Source organism: Limulus polyphemus, unplaced genomic scaffold (assembly GCF_000517525.1).
Source record: "Limulus polyphemus unplaced genomic scaffold, Limulus_polyphemus-2.1.2 Scaffold5723, whole genome shotgun sequence".
Lineage (NCBI taxonomy): Eukaryota > Metazoa > Arthropoda > Merostomata > Xiphosura > Limulidae > Limulus > Limulus polyphemus.
The window spans coordinates 4,372-20,876 of NW_013671333.1; the positions used below are offsets into that span (position 1 = coordinate 4,372).

The 16,505-nt window shown below is 36.1% G+C and overlaps 1 protein-coding gene across 2 annotated transcripts in view; it reads left to right on the top strand.

Moving 5' to 3' along the window:
* The first annotated feature begins 396 nt into the window (after nt 1-396).
* LOC106472907 (RNA-dependent RNA polymerase 1-like) overlaps nt 397-16,505 on the top strand; it is a 43,937-nt gene continuing 27,828 nt past the window's right edge. The window contains exons 1-3 of one of the 2 annotated variants that reach the window (XM_022401452.1): nt 397-667; nt 1,734-3,457; nt 14,550-14,730. In XM_022401452.1, coding sequence (XP_022257160.1) covers nt 1,742-3,457; nt 14,550-14,730 — 1,897 coding nt within the window. In that variant the 5' untranslated portion in view covers nt 397-667; nt 1,734-1,741. The remainder of the gene's footprint in view (nt 668-1,733; nt 3,458-14,549; nt 14,731-16,505) is intronic. The other variant, XM_013933579.2, reaches the window with a different exon arrangement.

Genomic DNA, 16,505 nt, shown 5'->3' on the forward strand with positions numbered 1-16,505 from the left:
ATAAGATTATTCAAACAAAATCCGAACGTATAAAAGGCCGTGACGTCTTCTTAGAAAATAAACTCCACCTTTTGAATTCCTTTTACTCTGGGTTAGCGAAAGTTAATTTTTTTTTAGCTTTTCACGTTACAAAATTTATTTCGTTAATGCTATAATGTCTCAATTTGAAGTTTTCCGACGAAATAAGCACTATCCGATATTTTTCTATTAAGTATAAAGTTATTGATAGTGTTCCTGTCAGCGCAACGTCTTTTAGTACATAGTTCCTGTTCCGTGCCGGCTTTTAGCACATGTCAATTCGTGTTTCTTAGTCACGTGACAAATAATACACTCATTGTAAAACGTTGATTGCGCATGGTTTAGATTTGCGATTTAACTCAAGCAAACAAAATAGTCCTTTAGTGTGTCAGCTGTAAATTTATTGCCTTACAACGCTAAAATCCGGGGGTTGATTCCCCGCGGTGGACAAAGTTCAAATAAATCATTGTGTAAACTTGCACTAAGAAAACAACATATTAAACCTTTGAGAGCGCTAAACCACTAACATCAAAACAGAACCAAAAATGAGGGAACTGCAATATTATTTTTTACTATTAATTTATGTTCAACGCGGAGAAGGTAGAGTTTAACTTTAAAGTTTAATTCTCGCAAGAGAAGAAAGTCGTAAGTATGTTTTTGTGCATACTAATACTAGTATTACTATTATATTATAGTAATTAATACTTAATAACTAATTACTACTATTAATTAAACCACTAACATCAAAAATTATAGTAACTACTACTTGATAATTAGTTACCGCTATTAACTAAACCGTTAACATCAAAACAGAACCAAAAATGGGGAACTGCAATATTATTTTTTACTATTAATTTATGTTCAATGCGGAGAAGGTTGCGTTTAACTTTAATTCTCGAAAGAGAAGAAAGTCGTAAGTCTGTTTTTGTGCATATCTAATACTAGAATTACTATTATATTATAGTAATTAATACCTAATAACTAAGTACTGCTATTAATTTATTGCAGTTTTCATGTGTTTTCTAGATAATGTAAACGGGAAGATATCAGTTGGGAAATAACTTAATTGTGGACAGCACCCTTATTTTTGGTCTACTTTCAGAGAATATATACTGTATATATATATATATATATATATATATATATATTCTTTTATATGTCCAATAAAGTACATCCTTATTAGGGTGCCCTTGTAAGTTGTACATCATTACATGTCATTGTCAACCAAGAGATATGGGGTGGTACCAAATTTTAATGTGCCTCAACCCAAAGACCATCCCATGGATATATATATATATATACAATCAAACTTTTAACTCTGAGACATTTCAAAGTTAGTGTAAGAGCAAGCAGAAGTAGTTTGAAATGTAGGCCAAGGAGTAGAATTTACAATTACAAAGTATAATTTATCAAACATAAAATGAGGAAGAATGAGAAACTATTCTGTAATTATATTTTGTTAATTCTGTCAGTAGGTTAGTAAAAATGCTTACATTGTTTGAATTGCAGACTGCTGTTCAAACAGAAATAATTTCCAAGTCATTAATTTAAACCTTGATTGAAAAAGGTTGAGCTAAAAGTTAAAGCTTACATTAACAATGTTTTTACCAAAATAGCAAACTTTATTTTTAATTAATATAGTGTTCTAAATAATAATAAAGAATTATGTGTGCAGGATTGAAATTATAACAATAAAAATTTCTCTATCTAAACAGTTTAGAAGATGGACAATTTGGGAACTGCCCCACAAAAGAATTCTGTTTATGTAAGGCTACTTTGGCTCCCTGGTGACAAAAGTAAGTTTCCTGTGAACAAACTTAAGGAATCCATCCTGTATATAGACAAAGTGTTAATTGAGGAATCTTCTGAAAGTAAAAGAAAGACATCCAATGACTTATATGAAGAACGCCTGTTAGAATTGGAATGTGAACTGAGACTAGATAAGTCACTAGAAGATTGTGTACAGTCTCTACTTTGTAAATGGTGCAGTTCTTCTTTCCCAACTCAGTTTTGGATATTTCCAAAAAATCTTGATGTTTTCAAAGAAAAATTTGTTCCAGCTCACAAATGGAAAAAAATAGAATATTTTTCATTAGGATCAATAGTAGGTCTGAACACTTTTGTTGAGCATTACAATTGTTCTCAAAATGAAAAAGGCTCCTGCAAAATAACCCAAGTACAAGGTTATTTTGAACATGACAAAGAAATTTTGAAAATTTATTTTTGTGTTGCTAAAAACACTACAAATGGTCAAAGAGATGGCAGAACCCATAGATTTCATTGGTTAGTTGTATCTTATGCATCCATTCAAAGGATTTTGATTTCAAAATTTGAGAATTGTACAAAACTATATATGTATCTTGCCTCTCCCCCTTTGCTGTATGCTGTAAAAGCAAAGGATAAGTACATACCAGTAGATGAGATTGACAGTAAAACACCTAAGGTCAGGGTTGTACAGTTTGGAGAGGGGCAGAATCAGTGCACTAAATCTATGTTGGGAAAATCTTCAGTACTACTTATAAAGTTGAATGATAAAGAACACTGGGAGGTAACAAGCTGTCTGTTTAATAGATGTAAAGAAACTCCTGTTTTCTTCACACATATGGAAAACAAAACCTGTACAAAAAATCCCGTTTTACCTCCATTTTCTTCTCAGTGTTTTGGATTGAAATATGCTTTAAAGGCAGTTTTTTCAAATAGCTTTAATGTTCAGGATCAACACGTTGACAAAAGTATTTTGAATTCATATGCTAACAAAAATCCAAAGGCACTGGAAGAATCACTCTTTGAAATATCTGTAGCATTGGATGCTGGAAACATTGTTTTGTTTGAAAATGCTCTAAAAACACTTTTCCCACTGTATGACATTGATCTCAGTCTGAAGAATGAGAAGTTGATGCTTGTGCGACGAGTTGTTCTTACTCCTACGAGAATGGTTCTTCTACCCCCACAGCCTTACATGAAAAGTTTAATATTTAAGACAAATTGTGATGCTGAATATGCTTTACGAGTATCAATTCGTGAAGACAATAATATGAAATTGACTTTTACAATAGGAGAATCTGAAGATTGTCTTAATGAAATTGTTTACAAACCACTAATAAGAGGCCTAAGAATTGCAGGTCGTAAATATGAGGTTTTTGGCTGTTCTACTAGTCAATTACGTGATCATGGCCTTTGGTTATATGCAGAAGATGAGAAAAAGCAAACTGCAGAGAGTATCCGAGCATCACTGGGCAATTTGAATAACATAAGAACTATTTCAAAGTACATGGCACGTATGGGGCAACTGTTTTCACAAGCCCGAGGATCCCTGCAAGTTTCCAAGGACTGTGTTGTGGAAGTGGATGATGTCACTGGTGGAATGCATCCAGATTCTGGAAAACCATATATATTTTCTGATGGTGTGGGAAAAATTTCACCAAATTTAGCGAAGAAGGTATGTATTTATTTTGTAGTTTTTGCAGAATTAGTTGTAGCTTTACATATAGTTACAAACTTATAAATATTTAAATTGCATTTTTGTGAGTTACTAGATGTTCACATACACACAAGAATATCAAAAACATAAAAAGTAACATAAGCTAATTGTTTTTGTTTTGTTTTTATCAAAAGTTTTACTGATATGAAAAATTGTGTCTTTTTTTTGAAACAAGACAAATACAGGTGGGAATGGCATTAACACATAATGATTTAAACTTGAAGGATAAAATGGGTGTTGAAAGTAATTGAAACATGCGTTGTTTTACTTGATTTTTCTTAATTGCAAACAAAGATGTTTTTCTCCCCACATTTAAAATAATCTATGGAAAACAATGGATCATTTGTTCCTTCTAGACTGTTCTTGCTCACCCACCTTTTGTGAAAGTGAAAACTTAAACTCACTCTTTGCTGTTCAAGAGATCACTGATTCCCCTTTAAGCTCTAGTAAAATAACTGCTAATGGCAACTTATTCCATAAGTCAGTCATCATGTTAGAAAAATAAAACTGTTTTAACTGAAGCCTAACCTGTCTTTGTGTTCTTAGTTCTTAAACTTGTGTCCTGTTGTCTTCAGAATGCAGCACAAAGAAATCATAGGCCCATTGATCCCCCATATAATCTTTATAATCTTCAGTAAGATCATCTCTCATCCTTTATTTCTCAAGATATCTTAAAGTATCACTGTGAGATAATCCTTCCATTCTACTGATCTTCCTCTGGACTAAAATGTTAACAGTATTGCAGGTTAGATGTAAATAGTGACTTATATAGAGAAATAATTATATCTTTTTGACTTATAATCAACAAACATCTATAAATACACCCTATAAATGAGATGAAACAGACTTTATAAAACACACCAAGGATCTAAAACAAACCATGTTACAAAGAGGATGTAAAGATACCAAAATTGACAGACAAATTGAAAAGGCTAACAACACTCAGCAGAAAAACATCCTAAATCAGAGTAATACTAAGCTTTCAAATATAATTCCTCTTATTATTACCTATCAGTTTAAACTCAGAAACGTTTCACAAATTCTGTAAAAATATTTTCATCTCCTACAACTCGACAATCAGATATTTCCTAAAATTCCAGTTGTCTTCTTCCGAAAAAGAAGAATATAAAAGATATCCTTGTTCACACAAAAGTGAATTACTCAAAAATGGTTGTTGTCTATGTAATAAAGTCCATTGTCAAACTTGCAAGTTCATAAAAACCACTGACTCATTTTCTGACAAGCACAATGAAAGAAACTTTAAAATTTCTGAAGAATTTACTTGTGAAACAAAAAACACCATTTACCCTATACAGTGTAAAAAATGCAATCACCAATATGTTGGACATACGCAAACAACTCTTAGAGAACATTTCAACAACCGAAAAAGATCTCCCTGTTGCTTAACACTTTAAAGTATTGAAATAGGTGTTTTTCTTGTCAAACTATAAACACATCAAAACCGGTGTTGTAGAAATATTAGTTTGTAATTTAATTTCTAAAATAGTTTTGCACCTGCACATTTTGGGGGCCTTTTTGTCTTTCATATTATGAATTATCAAGTTACTGTAACTGCCACTTTATTTGGCGTGGGACAGTGAGATGCAATTCACTCTGCACAAACAACCACAATGGCATCAGGTTCCTCTTTGCCCGACGAGGAGGTGATGGCTATTGTGCGATGGGAAATGGAGTATTTAATGTGGCCTGGACCTTCTTCCGAGCCTAATACAGATATACCTCCTGTGAATCTAGTTCATGATGATGAGGATTTTGACAGTCTCTTCCTGCCACATACCTTTGCTAATACATCTGCCATTACTTTATTGGATCTCCCTAGGCTTTCCTCTTCTTTCTTAGACATGGTTTCTCAGGTATGTTACATACTTTCTCTATCTCCTGTATCTTATGATTCTTCTCTTTCCTTTCTTCAATCAACCAATTCTTCTGAATGTTAACTTTAGTTCTCTTCAGATATTCAGGTTCATGCTGAATAGTTTTATTCCAGCTGCATTCTGATGCTGTCTTACATTGTCCTCCACACCTGGTTGACACTTATGCCTTGGCTTATGATTGGGATGATTTTTGTTTCTTGGACTCCCAAACTCTGGAGTCTTCTTCAGACTTGAGGTTCAGATCCTCTAACATCTGTTTGACTTTCTCAAGCTCAATTTTCATGTCTGTGTCTTATCCTCACTACCATTTTGCATTATCTTTCCTCTATTCATCTTCTTTCCGAGGCAATCCGCAGTTGTCCTGAAAGGTTTCCAACAGATACCCATTTCCTTATCTTCTCCACTTCTTACTTGGTTGCTCTGTTGCTGGGATTTATTGGGAAGGATGCTCTTGTTGCTCAGTTGTGTTTGCCTCCCTTTTATCTCAGGAACCTTGGTCTGGCTCCTTTTCTCCACCAAGGTATTTTTGGTGGTGTACCTGATTTTCTGGAGTTGCATTTTGAAGCCACATGCCAACACTCTTCCTTATCCTTCCTTGTTGCCTGTCTCTCTCAAGCTCCTTTTATTTGTGTCTGTTTGGTGTTCTTATGAATACTGGGGATTGGCATCCAGTCATAGATCTTTCATATGTCAGTTGGTTTCTTGACTTTTCTCAATTTACCATGGAGAGTTTGCTCACCCTCTAGGGTCTTTGCTCTGGGATTTAGATGATGAAGGTGGACATATCTAATATTTGTATTTAGATTTCTCTCTTCCCTCCATTCATACTTTACCTTCCAATTGTTCATTAGGGTTGGGTTTATTAGTTCTGTGCGTTCCCATTTTGGCCTTGCATCTGCCCCATACGTTTATTGCCAAGTACTGTGTTATTTTGCTCATTACATTCATAGTTAGGGATGGCTCCATCATTATATGGACAACTGGCTTTTTTCAGTTTAGTCCCAACAGGCCTGCTATAACCATGCTCTTCTACCCCATTGAGAAGTGGCTCATCTTGGTTGGTTGGTTGGTGAAACTGGAGAAGTTTCATCTCACACTCACTCAATATGTGGTTCAATTGGGTGTATTCTTTAATTCACATCTCAGCCTTCTCCAGTTCACTTGAGGGCTATGAAGCAATTGGTTTCCACTGCTCTATCCTCACCTTCTCCTCCTGCATGGAAGCTTCTTTCTCTCTCTCTCTCTCTCTCTTATGAGGACTTGGGTTTTCATAGAACCATTATTCCCTTAGGTCATGCTCACATGTGGACTCTGCATGATCAATGGAACCTGTCTCGGGATCTCTTGTCCTCCCTCATTCATCTTCCTCCTTCTTTGAACACTGATTTTACCTGATGGCTCAACAGAACGAATACTACAGAAAGTGTTCCTCTGATTTACATATTTTGACAGATGCTTCCCTGATGGGGTGGGTTGTCTTAACTCTTGGGTGGTTTCAGGTCAAAGGTCCCCAGACGAATCAACCTTTAATGTCAGACATTTGGAACTCTTAGCAGTTTATTGGGTTTTGGATAATTTTTTTACAGTTGTATGAGGCCATTTGGTAATGAATCATACATACAACTCAATATGGAATTCTGTATCAATTGCCGAGGGGACACTTGGTCTTGCTCTTTCTTTTTTCACATCCTTAACCTTCTCTTCTGAACCCATTCTTTACAAGTTTGACTAGTGGCTTGCCATGTTCCAGGTGCCTTTAATTTTACTGAGAACATCTCTTGAGGCCCAAAAAGATATTTCCCATGGAGTGGTCCCTCAATCCTCAGGTTTTTCAGTGGCTTTGATCTCATCTGGGTACCACTCTCATCAATTATGCCTTCACCATTTACGAAAACATCAAGCTTCCTCCTTTTCTGGTGCTGGATAGATTCAGTCAGGAATGGTTCAGCCTCTTTCTTTATGCTTACTCCTCTTCATCTTCCCCTGAATGTTTCTCCCTTATTCAGGATGCTCCATATTGGGTCCTTGTGACAACCTATTGGCTGCTCAAATGTGGTTTCTGCTGAGTTGTCGACAGTCTCCCCCTCCTCTTCTTTTCTCCTGCTCTCTTGTTCTTCATCTTTGTTCTTCTCTCTTCCATCTAGCATTGTAGTCACTATAAATCATGCATGAGATTTATCCAGTCCTTTGCAAGACATTCTGGACCCTCTTTGTGCATAGCTATCCTTCTTTTCCTTTCTTTTTACCCAAACTCTTGTATATCCGTAGAAGTGGCATATTGTTTGCCATTGGTCACTGTGTATTTCTTTCTCCTCTTCTCGTTTTTTCTGTTCCTTATTTGTCTAAATTCATCATGTGGCTCTTCAAATAGGGATTATCGATATTGACTATTGTTAGTTACCGGGCAGCTTTTTCTACTACTCCATGGATTTTTTCCTCCCTGGGTTTTACCATGCTCTTTCATTCCTTTCACCACCTTCATCCTCCCATCCTTCTTGCCTTCCCGACAGGTACTTCTTTGTTCTCCATGACCTTACCCCTCTCCCTTTGAACCTCTGGCTTTCTCTTCCTTATACCAACTCTCCCTTAAAACCTATTTCCTCCTCCTGTTTGCCTGTGTTCATTGACGTTCTGACATGTACACCATCATTTCCATTCTTTTTTGTCACTCCCATGCCCTTCTGTATGCTGATTGTGCTCTTCTCCATAAAATGTCTGCAGCATGTCAGGGTGACAGCACATTCACACCTATATCTTCTTTATTCACATTTGGATCCTGATCACCTCCTCTGTCATGTCCATGCAGTCCATTGTTATTTGGCACACATTTCTTTCTTTAGTGGTTTCTAATCTTGTCTCCTCATTCCTTGGAATCCTTCTTCCATTCATGACTTTCTCCCACTACGCTAACCAGATGGCTTCATCAACTCATCCATTTATCATATTCTTTGTTGGATAAGCATGCACTTCAACATTTCCATGTGTCTTCCCATCAAATACTTCACCTTGTATACACTTCAGCTACTCACCTCTGTTGTCCTTTGGAGGAGATTGCTCAGGTTGGTCTGTAGATAACCCCTCACACCTTTATTACATACTATCTTCATCATTTGGCTGTTTCTTTTTTTTCAGGCTATAGACTAGTTCCAATTGCTATTCTACACACCTCTTACCATTTCTGATGGGGTAAGTTCTCTTTCTTGTTTATTTTACTTCTACAGGGCCTTCTCCTGCCTTACAGAATGTATTGTTTATCAGGATATATTTATCCCAAATCTGCACAGTGTAGGGCCAGGAGATGGAGTGTTCCACAAGACTGCTTGAGGTATCCTTGTAGTGTACATTATATTAAACAATGCCCAATCCAGACTGTACCCACTCATAAGTAAAGTAGGGAGGGAATTTCTGCCCATCCTCGATGCCTAATATAAAACCTAGTGCTGGCCTACTTTTAAAATAGGGTTTTTTTGGTCACTCATTGTATTGTCTAACAGTTATGCACTCCTTGGGGTTCCCTAATGTTCTTCTACCCCTTTTTTCTTCTAGCGAAGCACAGGAGTTCTTGCCACTCATCAGTTCATAGCTGCTATTGACTATGACCAATTCCACTCAGTACAGAGTAGGGTGGTGGTGTTCTGTCCATATAGTAAAGTTCACCTCAAAGGGCTTAAGGTGAAGATGGTAAGAATCGTTCTTCTACTGTGGACCAGAAGCCGAATTTCTGGTGCTGCCTGGTTTTGGACTGGAGTTAACCCACCATGTATGGTCTGACATGCTCAAGCTACACTACACTTCTGACAGTCTGATGCAGGTTTTGGACTATGCTTGTATTTTCCACCAGTGTTAGTGACAGTTTCGTTATTTAAAGATGAGGTGTTGTCTCCCATGGGTGTGCCCAGTGGCAGCCACTGTTCAAAGATGTTAAATTTCTGCCATTTGATCCAAAAAGGGTATATAAACATAAAATCTCTGAAAACAGCATTTCTCAAAATTGGCTGACAGTGAAAGTTGAAAACAAAGAAGTTAAGGCTGATTATTGCAAGGTTTGTTAGACCTTTCCCAACACAGAAACAGCATTTTCAACTGGTGTCATGAAGTTTTCCCACATTTATCAAAGAATTTCTGAACAAGAGACGTCAAAGTCTCGCAGTGCAGCAGTTCTGGTATTTTTCAGTGCTGTAAAGGAAAGAGATATAGAATCTTTGCTGGTAAAGGAAGGTGTTAAATTGAGGTGGAAGCAAGTAATGGAAAACATTGAAGTTCTGAAATGCATATTAGCTGTGATCAAATTTTTAGGAAAACATGCACTGCTATACTGAGAACATTGTAATGAATCAGGTCTTTACCTTGAAAACCAGAACATTGATCACGGTAACTTTTTAGAAATGATACTGCTTCTCTCCCAATTTAATGTACCTTTGGCTAGTCACATAAGCAAAGTTGTCGAGGTTTGTAAGGACCGAGAAAAGTCTTTAAGGAAAAAAAGGAAAAGAAAAATCAAAAGGATGCGGAAATATGGTATCAATGTTATCAAAAACAACCGTGAACTATATACTGTCAGCCATCCGGAGCATTATGAAGTCATGCATTGTTAATGAAATTGGGAATTAGAAATATTCTGTGCAAATGGATAGTACTCAACACACAGCAGTGATTGATCAGGAATCCATAATTTTGCATTATGTTTTGTTGGATGAAGTAAAAGAATGTTTCTTTGCTCTAAACAAGGTTACAGATGCTACTGGATATGGATTATACCAACGAATAAAGGCTATGCTGGAATATAGTGAATTAAAAGTGAAGAACATTGCAGGTGCGTCGTTTGATGGAGCTGGTAACATGAGAGGTGAATACACAGTGTGGTGTAGTATATAAGAGATGAAGCCCCACAATCCATATACATTTGGTGCTATGCTCATATCCTTAATTTGGCATCAACAGATCTGGTCCAAAATATTCTGCAGGTCAAAAACTTGATCGGATTACTACAGTCAACAGTGACATTTTTTTCAGAATCATGTAAGAGAATGAACATCTGGACAGAAGTTGCTTCAGAGAAGATGGTTGGATCAGCGAAAGTGAAACATTTGCAGAAGATTGGAGAAACCCGTTGGTGGGCTAAACACAGGGCCCTTGAACATATTTTCGGAAGTTTTGACTCACCATAGCCTGAGTTGTTTCACCTTTTGATTGCTGTCTTGCTTCAGATTGTCGAATCTCCTAAATTTGATGCGAAAGTTACTTTTGAGGCCAATTCACTTCTTGATAAATGGTGTATCATTTACCAAGTTTATTGTTATTGCGGGTGTACAGTACCATGAGATCGGCCTCGGAATATCTGCAAACTGAAGGCTTAGATTATCTTAGTGCCTAGAATATGGTAGAAAAAGCGAAAGAGGTTTTAAAACATCTGGAATTCAAAAACATCATGAAAACAACAAGAAATTTCATTGAGGCAGCAAATCAAATGTTCGTTGATGATGAGGAAACTGATTTTGCAATAGAAGGGGAATTCAGGAAGATGAGAACATCAAGAAAGAGGTGAATGCCTGGTGAACTCCTGAGGGATGATTCCCCGGATGAAAGAATTGATGCTTCAGTAGATCGCTACAGGGTGAAAGTGTTTTGTCGTGTGATTGACCAAATTACGACAGGTATTGTTGAACGTTTTTCTAATAACCATGAACTAATAACTGACATAGCCTGTTTTGATCCACATTGTTTCCAAGAACTCAAAGAAATAGATTGCCACCAGAAGCGCTGAAAAACATATGCAATCGTCTTGGTTTGGACAAGCAGGAACTGAGCAATGAATTGCAGTCTTTCATCCTAAACTTTGACAGCCTTTCGAAAACTCTGAATGAAGAGTTTGCAACAACCAGACACCTAGAATAAGAACAGATACTTCAAACTCACTTTGATGTAATTTCAGGTTCACATTGCACTTCTGGAAAGTCATGTAGGAAGTGCCTGCTTTGCTGTTTCTGTATCCTATTTAAGTATTCTTTGCACGCATCTGCATACTCAAATTTGTTCTTAGCTTACAAATATCTTTTGACCCTGTCGTTCACACAAGTCAGTTGCAAACATGCATTCAGTAAGTTGAAAATTGTAAAAACTCGATTACGCTCTTCGCTATCAAATGAGCTACTTGAAACTTTTATGCTGATGAGCATTGAAAAAGATTTACTTTCTGAAATTTCTGTGGATGATATTATTCCTTTCCTTGTGAAAAAATTGACACAGTTTTCTAGATTGCTTGCTGTCTAAGTGATTTTTGCTTTGTAAATTACTGAATTTTTGACTGTTTTAGTGATATGTGCACACATTAAAAATTCACACGTTCCAATTTTAATTATACTTTGAAAACAATTTCAAATTATGCTTCGTAAATTCCGATTGGTTGTTCTATGATTAAGATTTTCATTCCTGTTATAAGATTATTAAAATTTTCTAGTATTTGTATTATGCATGCATTAACATAAATAACTACAACAATGTTGAATGGATGTAACATTTATTTACTTAAAACCTTTACTTTTATTTGATTCCTTTGACTATGTTTTGGGATTAAGTGGGCCCTTTTGGACCCTTTTGAGTGGGCCTTTTTACAAGTTTTCCCGGTAGAAAGTTTAGACCCAGTCCACCACTGTGTGTGCCCCTATACTGTTCCATGGTATATGGTTGTATAATCCATGGGTTCCCTGTTGGTACTTCCCAAAGGAGGCTCATCTAGGTACATTTTGCACTGGTCCCTCCCTCACTTCAATGTGGGACTTTAGCTATATTTGAGGGAAGTTAAGATTTTCTAACACTGACAATTTCTTATAGTTACTCACCTCATCTCACCCTTCCTCCCCAGTTCCAGTGCATCTTCTTTACTTTTCTAATCTTGAAGATATGATTGAACAATCAGTATAGAGGGAGTCAGCTGTGCTAGGAGGTTGTGTTGCACTCCTGTTAGTGAAGGGTTGTTGCATGTTCATTGGAATGCAACAGTGCAGCAATATTACCTGAAAATGTGAGTTTATGTGGGAGACTGAAGGCTAGTGGTAAGTAAAAACAGTTTGCACATGGAGGACAGCACTGAACGGGAAAGCCATATATGTGAAGAGGTGAGTATCTATTGGAAATACATTTTCAGTGTTGGAAAATATTAAGTTTAAGAACCCAATTCTCATTTTAACACATTGTTTGCCTCATAAAAAAATCATGGTTGTTAGCTTTAACATTATCAGCCAGCTGTTTCTCATAAGCCCTTCTGGCTTTCTTAATTTTTTTTGTCAAAGTTTTAACTTTCCTGTAGCTCTATATGTCTCCCAACCTTTCTGTCAATTGAAACCTAAATTTATGACATTTAACCCTAATCTTTTCCTTTATGTCTTTAGTAAGCCAATATGGTTTTATCTTCATTGTTTTATTTTGTTCTTTTTGGAACATGCTTACCTTGAGTTAATATGTTTTGTTAATTTCCCAAATTAATCAGTATCATTTTTAACTCATTATTCAAATTCACTTATGATAATTTATTTCTCATGGTTTCAAAATTGGCTTTCTGAAAATAAGGAATTCAAATTGCACTTCCTGTTATCTCAACATGTACGAAAACATCAAACCTAATCACGTAATGGTCACTCTTCTCTAAATGATTCCCCACTTCAATTTTTGTAACCACATTATCTCTGGTTGGTTCTCTGACTTCAAAACATCTCTCTCTCTATCTGTACTTGACTCCATACATTCCCAGTCAGTGTATGTGTGTAAAATTCATGTTTGCCATAACTGTTGTATCATTATAAGTAATAGCCCTTACCTTATACAATTTCTTATTGACATCATCTGTCTGATTAGGTTGCTCATAACAGTTGCTAATTAAAAACTTTCTTCCCTTGAACCTCTGGTTGTAATCCATATAGACTCAGCTTCTTAACTACCATTTCTAAACGTTATATAAATAGCTACTTCACATTCTCTTTCAAAAATCTATTACGGTTCAATAACTTGTTACTTGGAATTCAAAATAATTCCTGTTATCAGGGTTCTTATATTTTGACTAGAGCCGTGATCTTACCCATTTTGTTCCTAATTCTTCTGATGTTAAAATAGTAACTAAAGTTTTTCTTTGGATCTATTACACTTATCTTTAAATTTTTTGAACTGAACTTTAAAAATCTAAATAATCTAGATATCCTATAAACTTTTTCATTTTCAGTTTTCTAAGCTCCAGCACTCCTCAGCACATTTAACCCATATTTAATGAATATATTTAGTTTCACAAACATCATATTATCTAAAATTGCTTGACTTTATGTGCACGTGTCATGACATTACAGAGTGCCATTCAACATGGTATGTATTTGATATCAGAGTCATCAACTATTCATTTTACCCTGCATTTTGATTTAGTGACAGTTCATTGTAGAGGTGAGTTAATACCAAATACAAGGATATACAGAAACTATAGGTATGCATTTTGGAGGCTCTATAGTTTATACAAATGTAACGTGTAAAGTGTAAAATGGATAAAGTATACATGAACATCACCTTGCAGTCCGAATTCTCAAAGTCTGAGTCAGATTGATGTCATCAATGCACAGTCCCATATTGAGTACAAGTACTTTTGTAACATCTGATTTTCCTGTGTACAACAGATGTATACCTTTTACTCGAGGCATGCCATATTTCATGTATATACATGTTTCTTCTCTTATATTGAGTTGGTCCAAAGCACGTTGTGTTGAGTGGAGCCTGTCTGTCTATTCTCCTTGAAAACTACCCCACAGGTCATTTCAGCATGCAATTTCTTTTCATTGGGATGTTAATTTGTGTTTAAGTTTAAGGAATGGTGTTCATTATAAATGTGTTGAAGATTTTTTAAATTTGGATGCGTAATTTTGATTTCATATTTATGCAACAGATAAAGAAAGTGAAAGAAGTGCCCCCTATCTTCTTTTCTTATGGAAAAGTTTTAGTAGTTCACTTTACTAAACTTGGGAATTGTTGGATAAAGAGGATTATATAACATACACATTGTTGTTTTATTTTTCATAAAACAGTTTCAAATAAACAAACCAGGCTGACCCATGTATTGGAAGTAATCATTTTTGTGTGTATGGTATTTTTGTAGATTATATATCAGTAACTAATTTTTCAAGGTATACAAAGCTCTAAATATAGAAACGTGTCCATCAGCGATGCAAGTCCGATATGGAGGTTGTAAAGGGATGCTTGCTGTAGATAATCAGTTACAGGGTGAAGTTATGCATACCAGACCTTCCATGAAGAAGTTTGAATTTTCAAGCTCGTCTTTGGAAATTCTAAATTGGAGTCATCCAAGTAAGTTGTAGTTATCTGAATATTACAGTTTTCATCACTGGTTTTCTTATTAGTATGAATTCAGTCATTGTATGTATAATACTTGTCTAAACTAGCTGAACATTAATAATTTTTTTTTTTTTCCGTGTTTACATTTTGCTGATTTTTAATTTGAAAATAAGCTAAAAATTTTGACACATCATGAATTTTAAGTATCAGGCTAGTTCCAGTGTCATAAACATGCACAAGTATTTTTCAAGGAACAGTTTGGTTTAACTATATTTTTATGCAAGTTTATGAGTTATATGGAACTAGGCAAACAAGCTAATACATGTTGCTGTTTTTTTTTTAGCTAAATTGTTATTAAAATTGGGGAAATTGTTCTGCTTACAAATATTATATATATATATAACCAATACATCAATAAGATTCACCTGTGAATACAAGTAAGAAAACACTGAAATGTCAGTACTTTTTTTTACTTTTTCTGTTAATTTCTTTTACTGGTTTCCTGACTTCAGTGATCACTCTATAACAAGATGCTGTCTTTGGTTTGTTCATCACAGGGTAGTTTATCAATTTTGCACCCCACCCTTTGGGTTTGCTGTGGCCCTGTATGTCTTTTGTAGGGTGGTCAAGTCTTTTGCTCGATATTTGCATGCTCGGGGTTGTGCTTCCATCATTACGTGGATGATTAGCTTCTGTTAGCTTGTTCCGAACGGGAATATGCCTGTCTCACTCCTCTACTGCTCCTGGAGGCAGCTTGTGCGAGTTGGTTAATCAAATTGAAGAAGATATTCCTAACACCTACCCAATATCTTGTCCACTTAGGTATTATTTTCAACTTTCATCTTAGTCTGGCCCAACCTTCTGTTCATCCACTTTGTTTGATGGAGCTTTCAGTTCTCCACACCCTTACTGCTCCCTTTCTTATAGCTCATGAGGTTCTATTGCTTTTGAAGATATGGTCTTCTATGGAAGACCTTATCCCCTTGGTTCGAGTGCATTTGAGGTTTCTTCAGTTGTGTTTGCACGACCAGTTGAATCTTGCATGGGATCCATTAGAGGCTCCTATTTCCCTTCCTTCTTCCCTTGTCAGCAATCTGCACTGGTGGTTGGACAGGGCTCACACGTTGGCAGGTGTTCCACTTTCTCCCCCTTGTCTGGATATGAATATCTTCATGGATGCTTCCCTTCAGGGCTGGGGGGTATGGGTTGATGAGTAGCAAGCTTCAGGTCGGTAGTCTCCAGCCAAAAGATCTTACCATATCAACATCCAGGAGCTTCTGACTGTGCATCATACTTTGGATCATTTTCTTCATCTTGCCAAGAATCATTTGGTCATGATCCATTCTGACAATTCTTTGGTGTTGGCTTATATCAATGACCAAGGCAGCACCCATTCTTGTTCCCTTTGTAGTTGAACCTTGGATCTCCTTTTTTGGGCCCACATGCTCAGTATTCATCTCCTTGCATGATCCAGGTGCATTCAATCTTGTTGAAGATTGTCTTTCCCATCACAATGGAGTGGTATTTCAATCCTCATGTTTTCCAGTGGCTATGCTTTTAGTGGGGTACTCCTCACCTAGATGTATTTGTCACATCCCTCAATATCAAGTTATCTGCATTTTGATCTCTGGTTCCTCATCCATTTGCTCTGGCTGCTGATGCATTCAGTCAAGATTGGATGAACAAATATCTGTATGATTATCCACCCATCCATCTTCCCAGGGTGATTTGGATCATCCAAGCCTAAATTTTTAATATAATTATTCATCAGCATCATAGACAGCAGT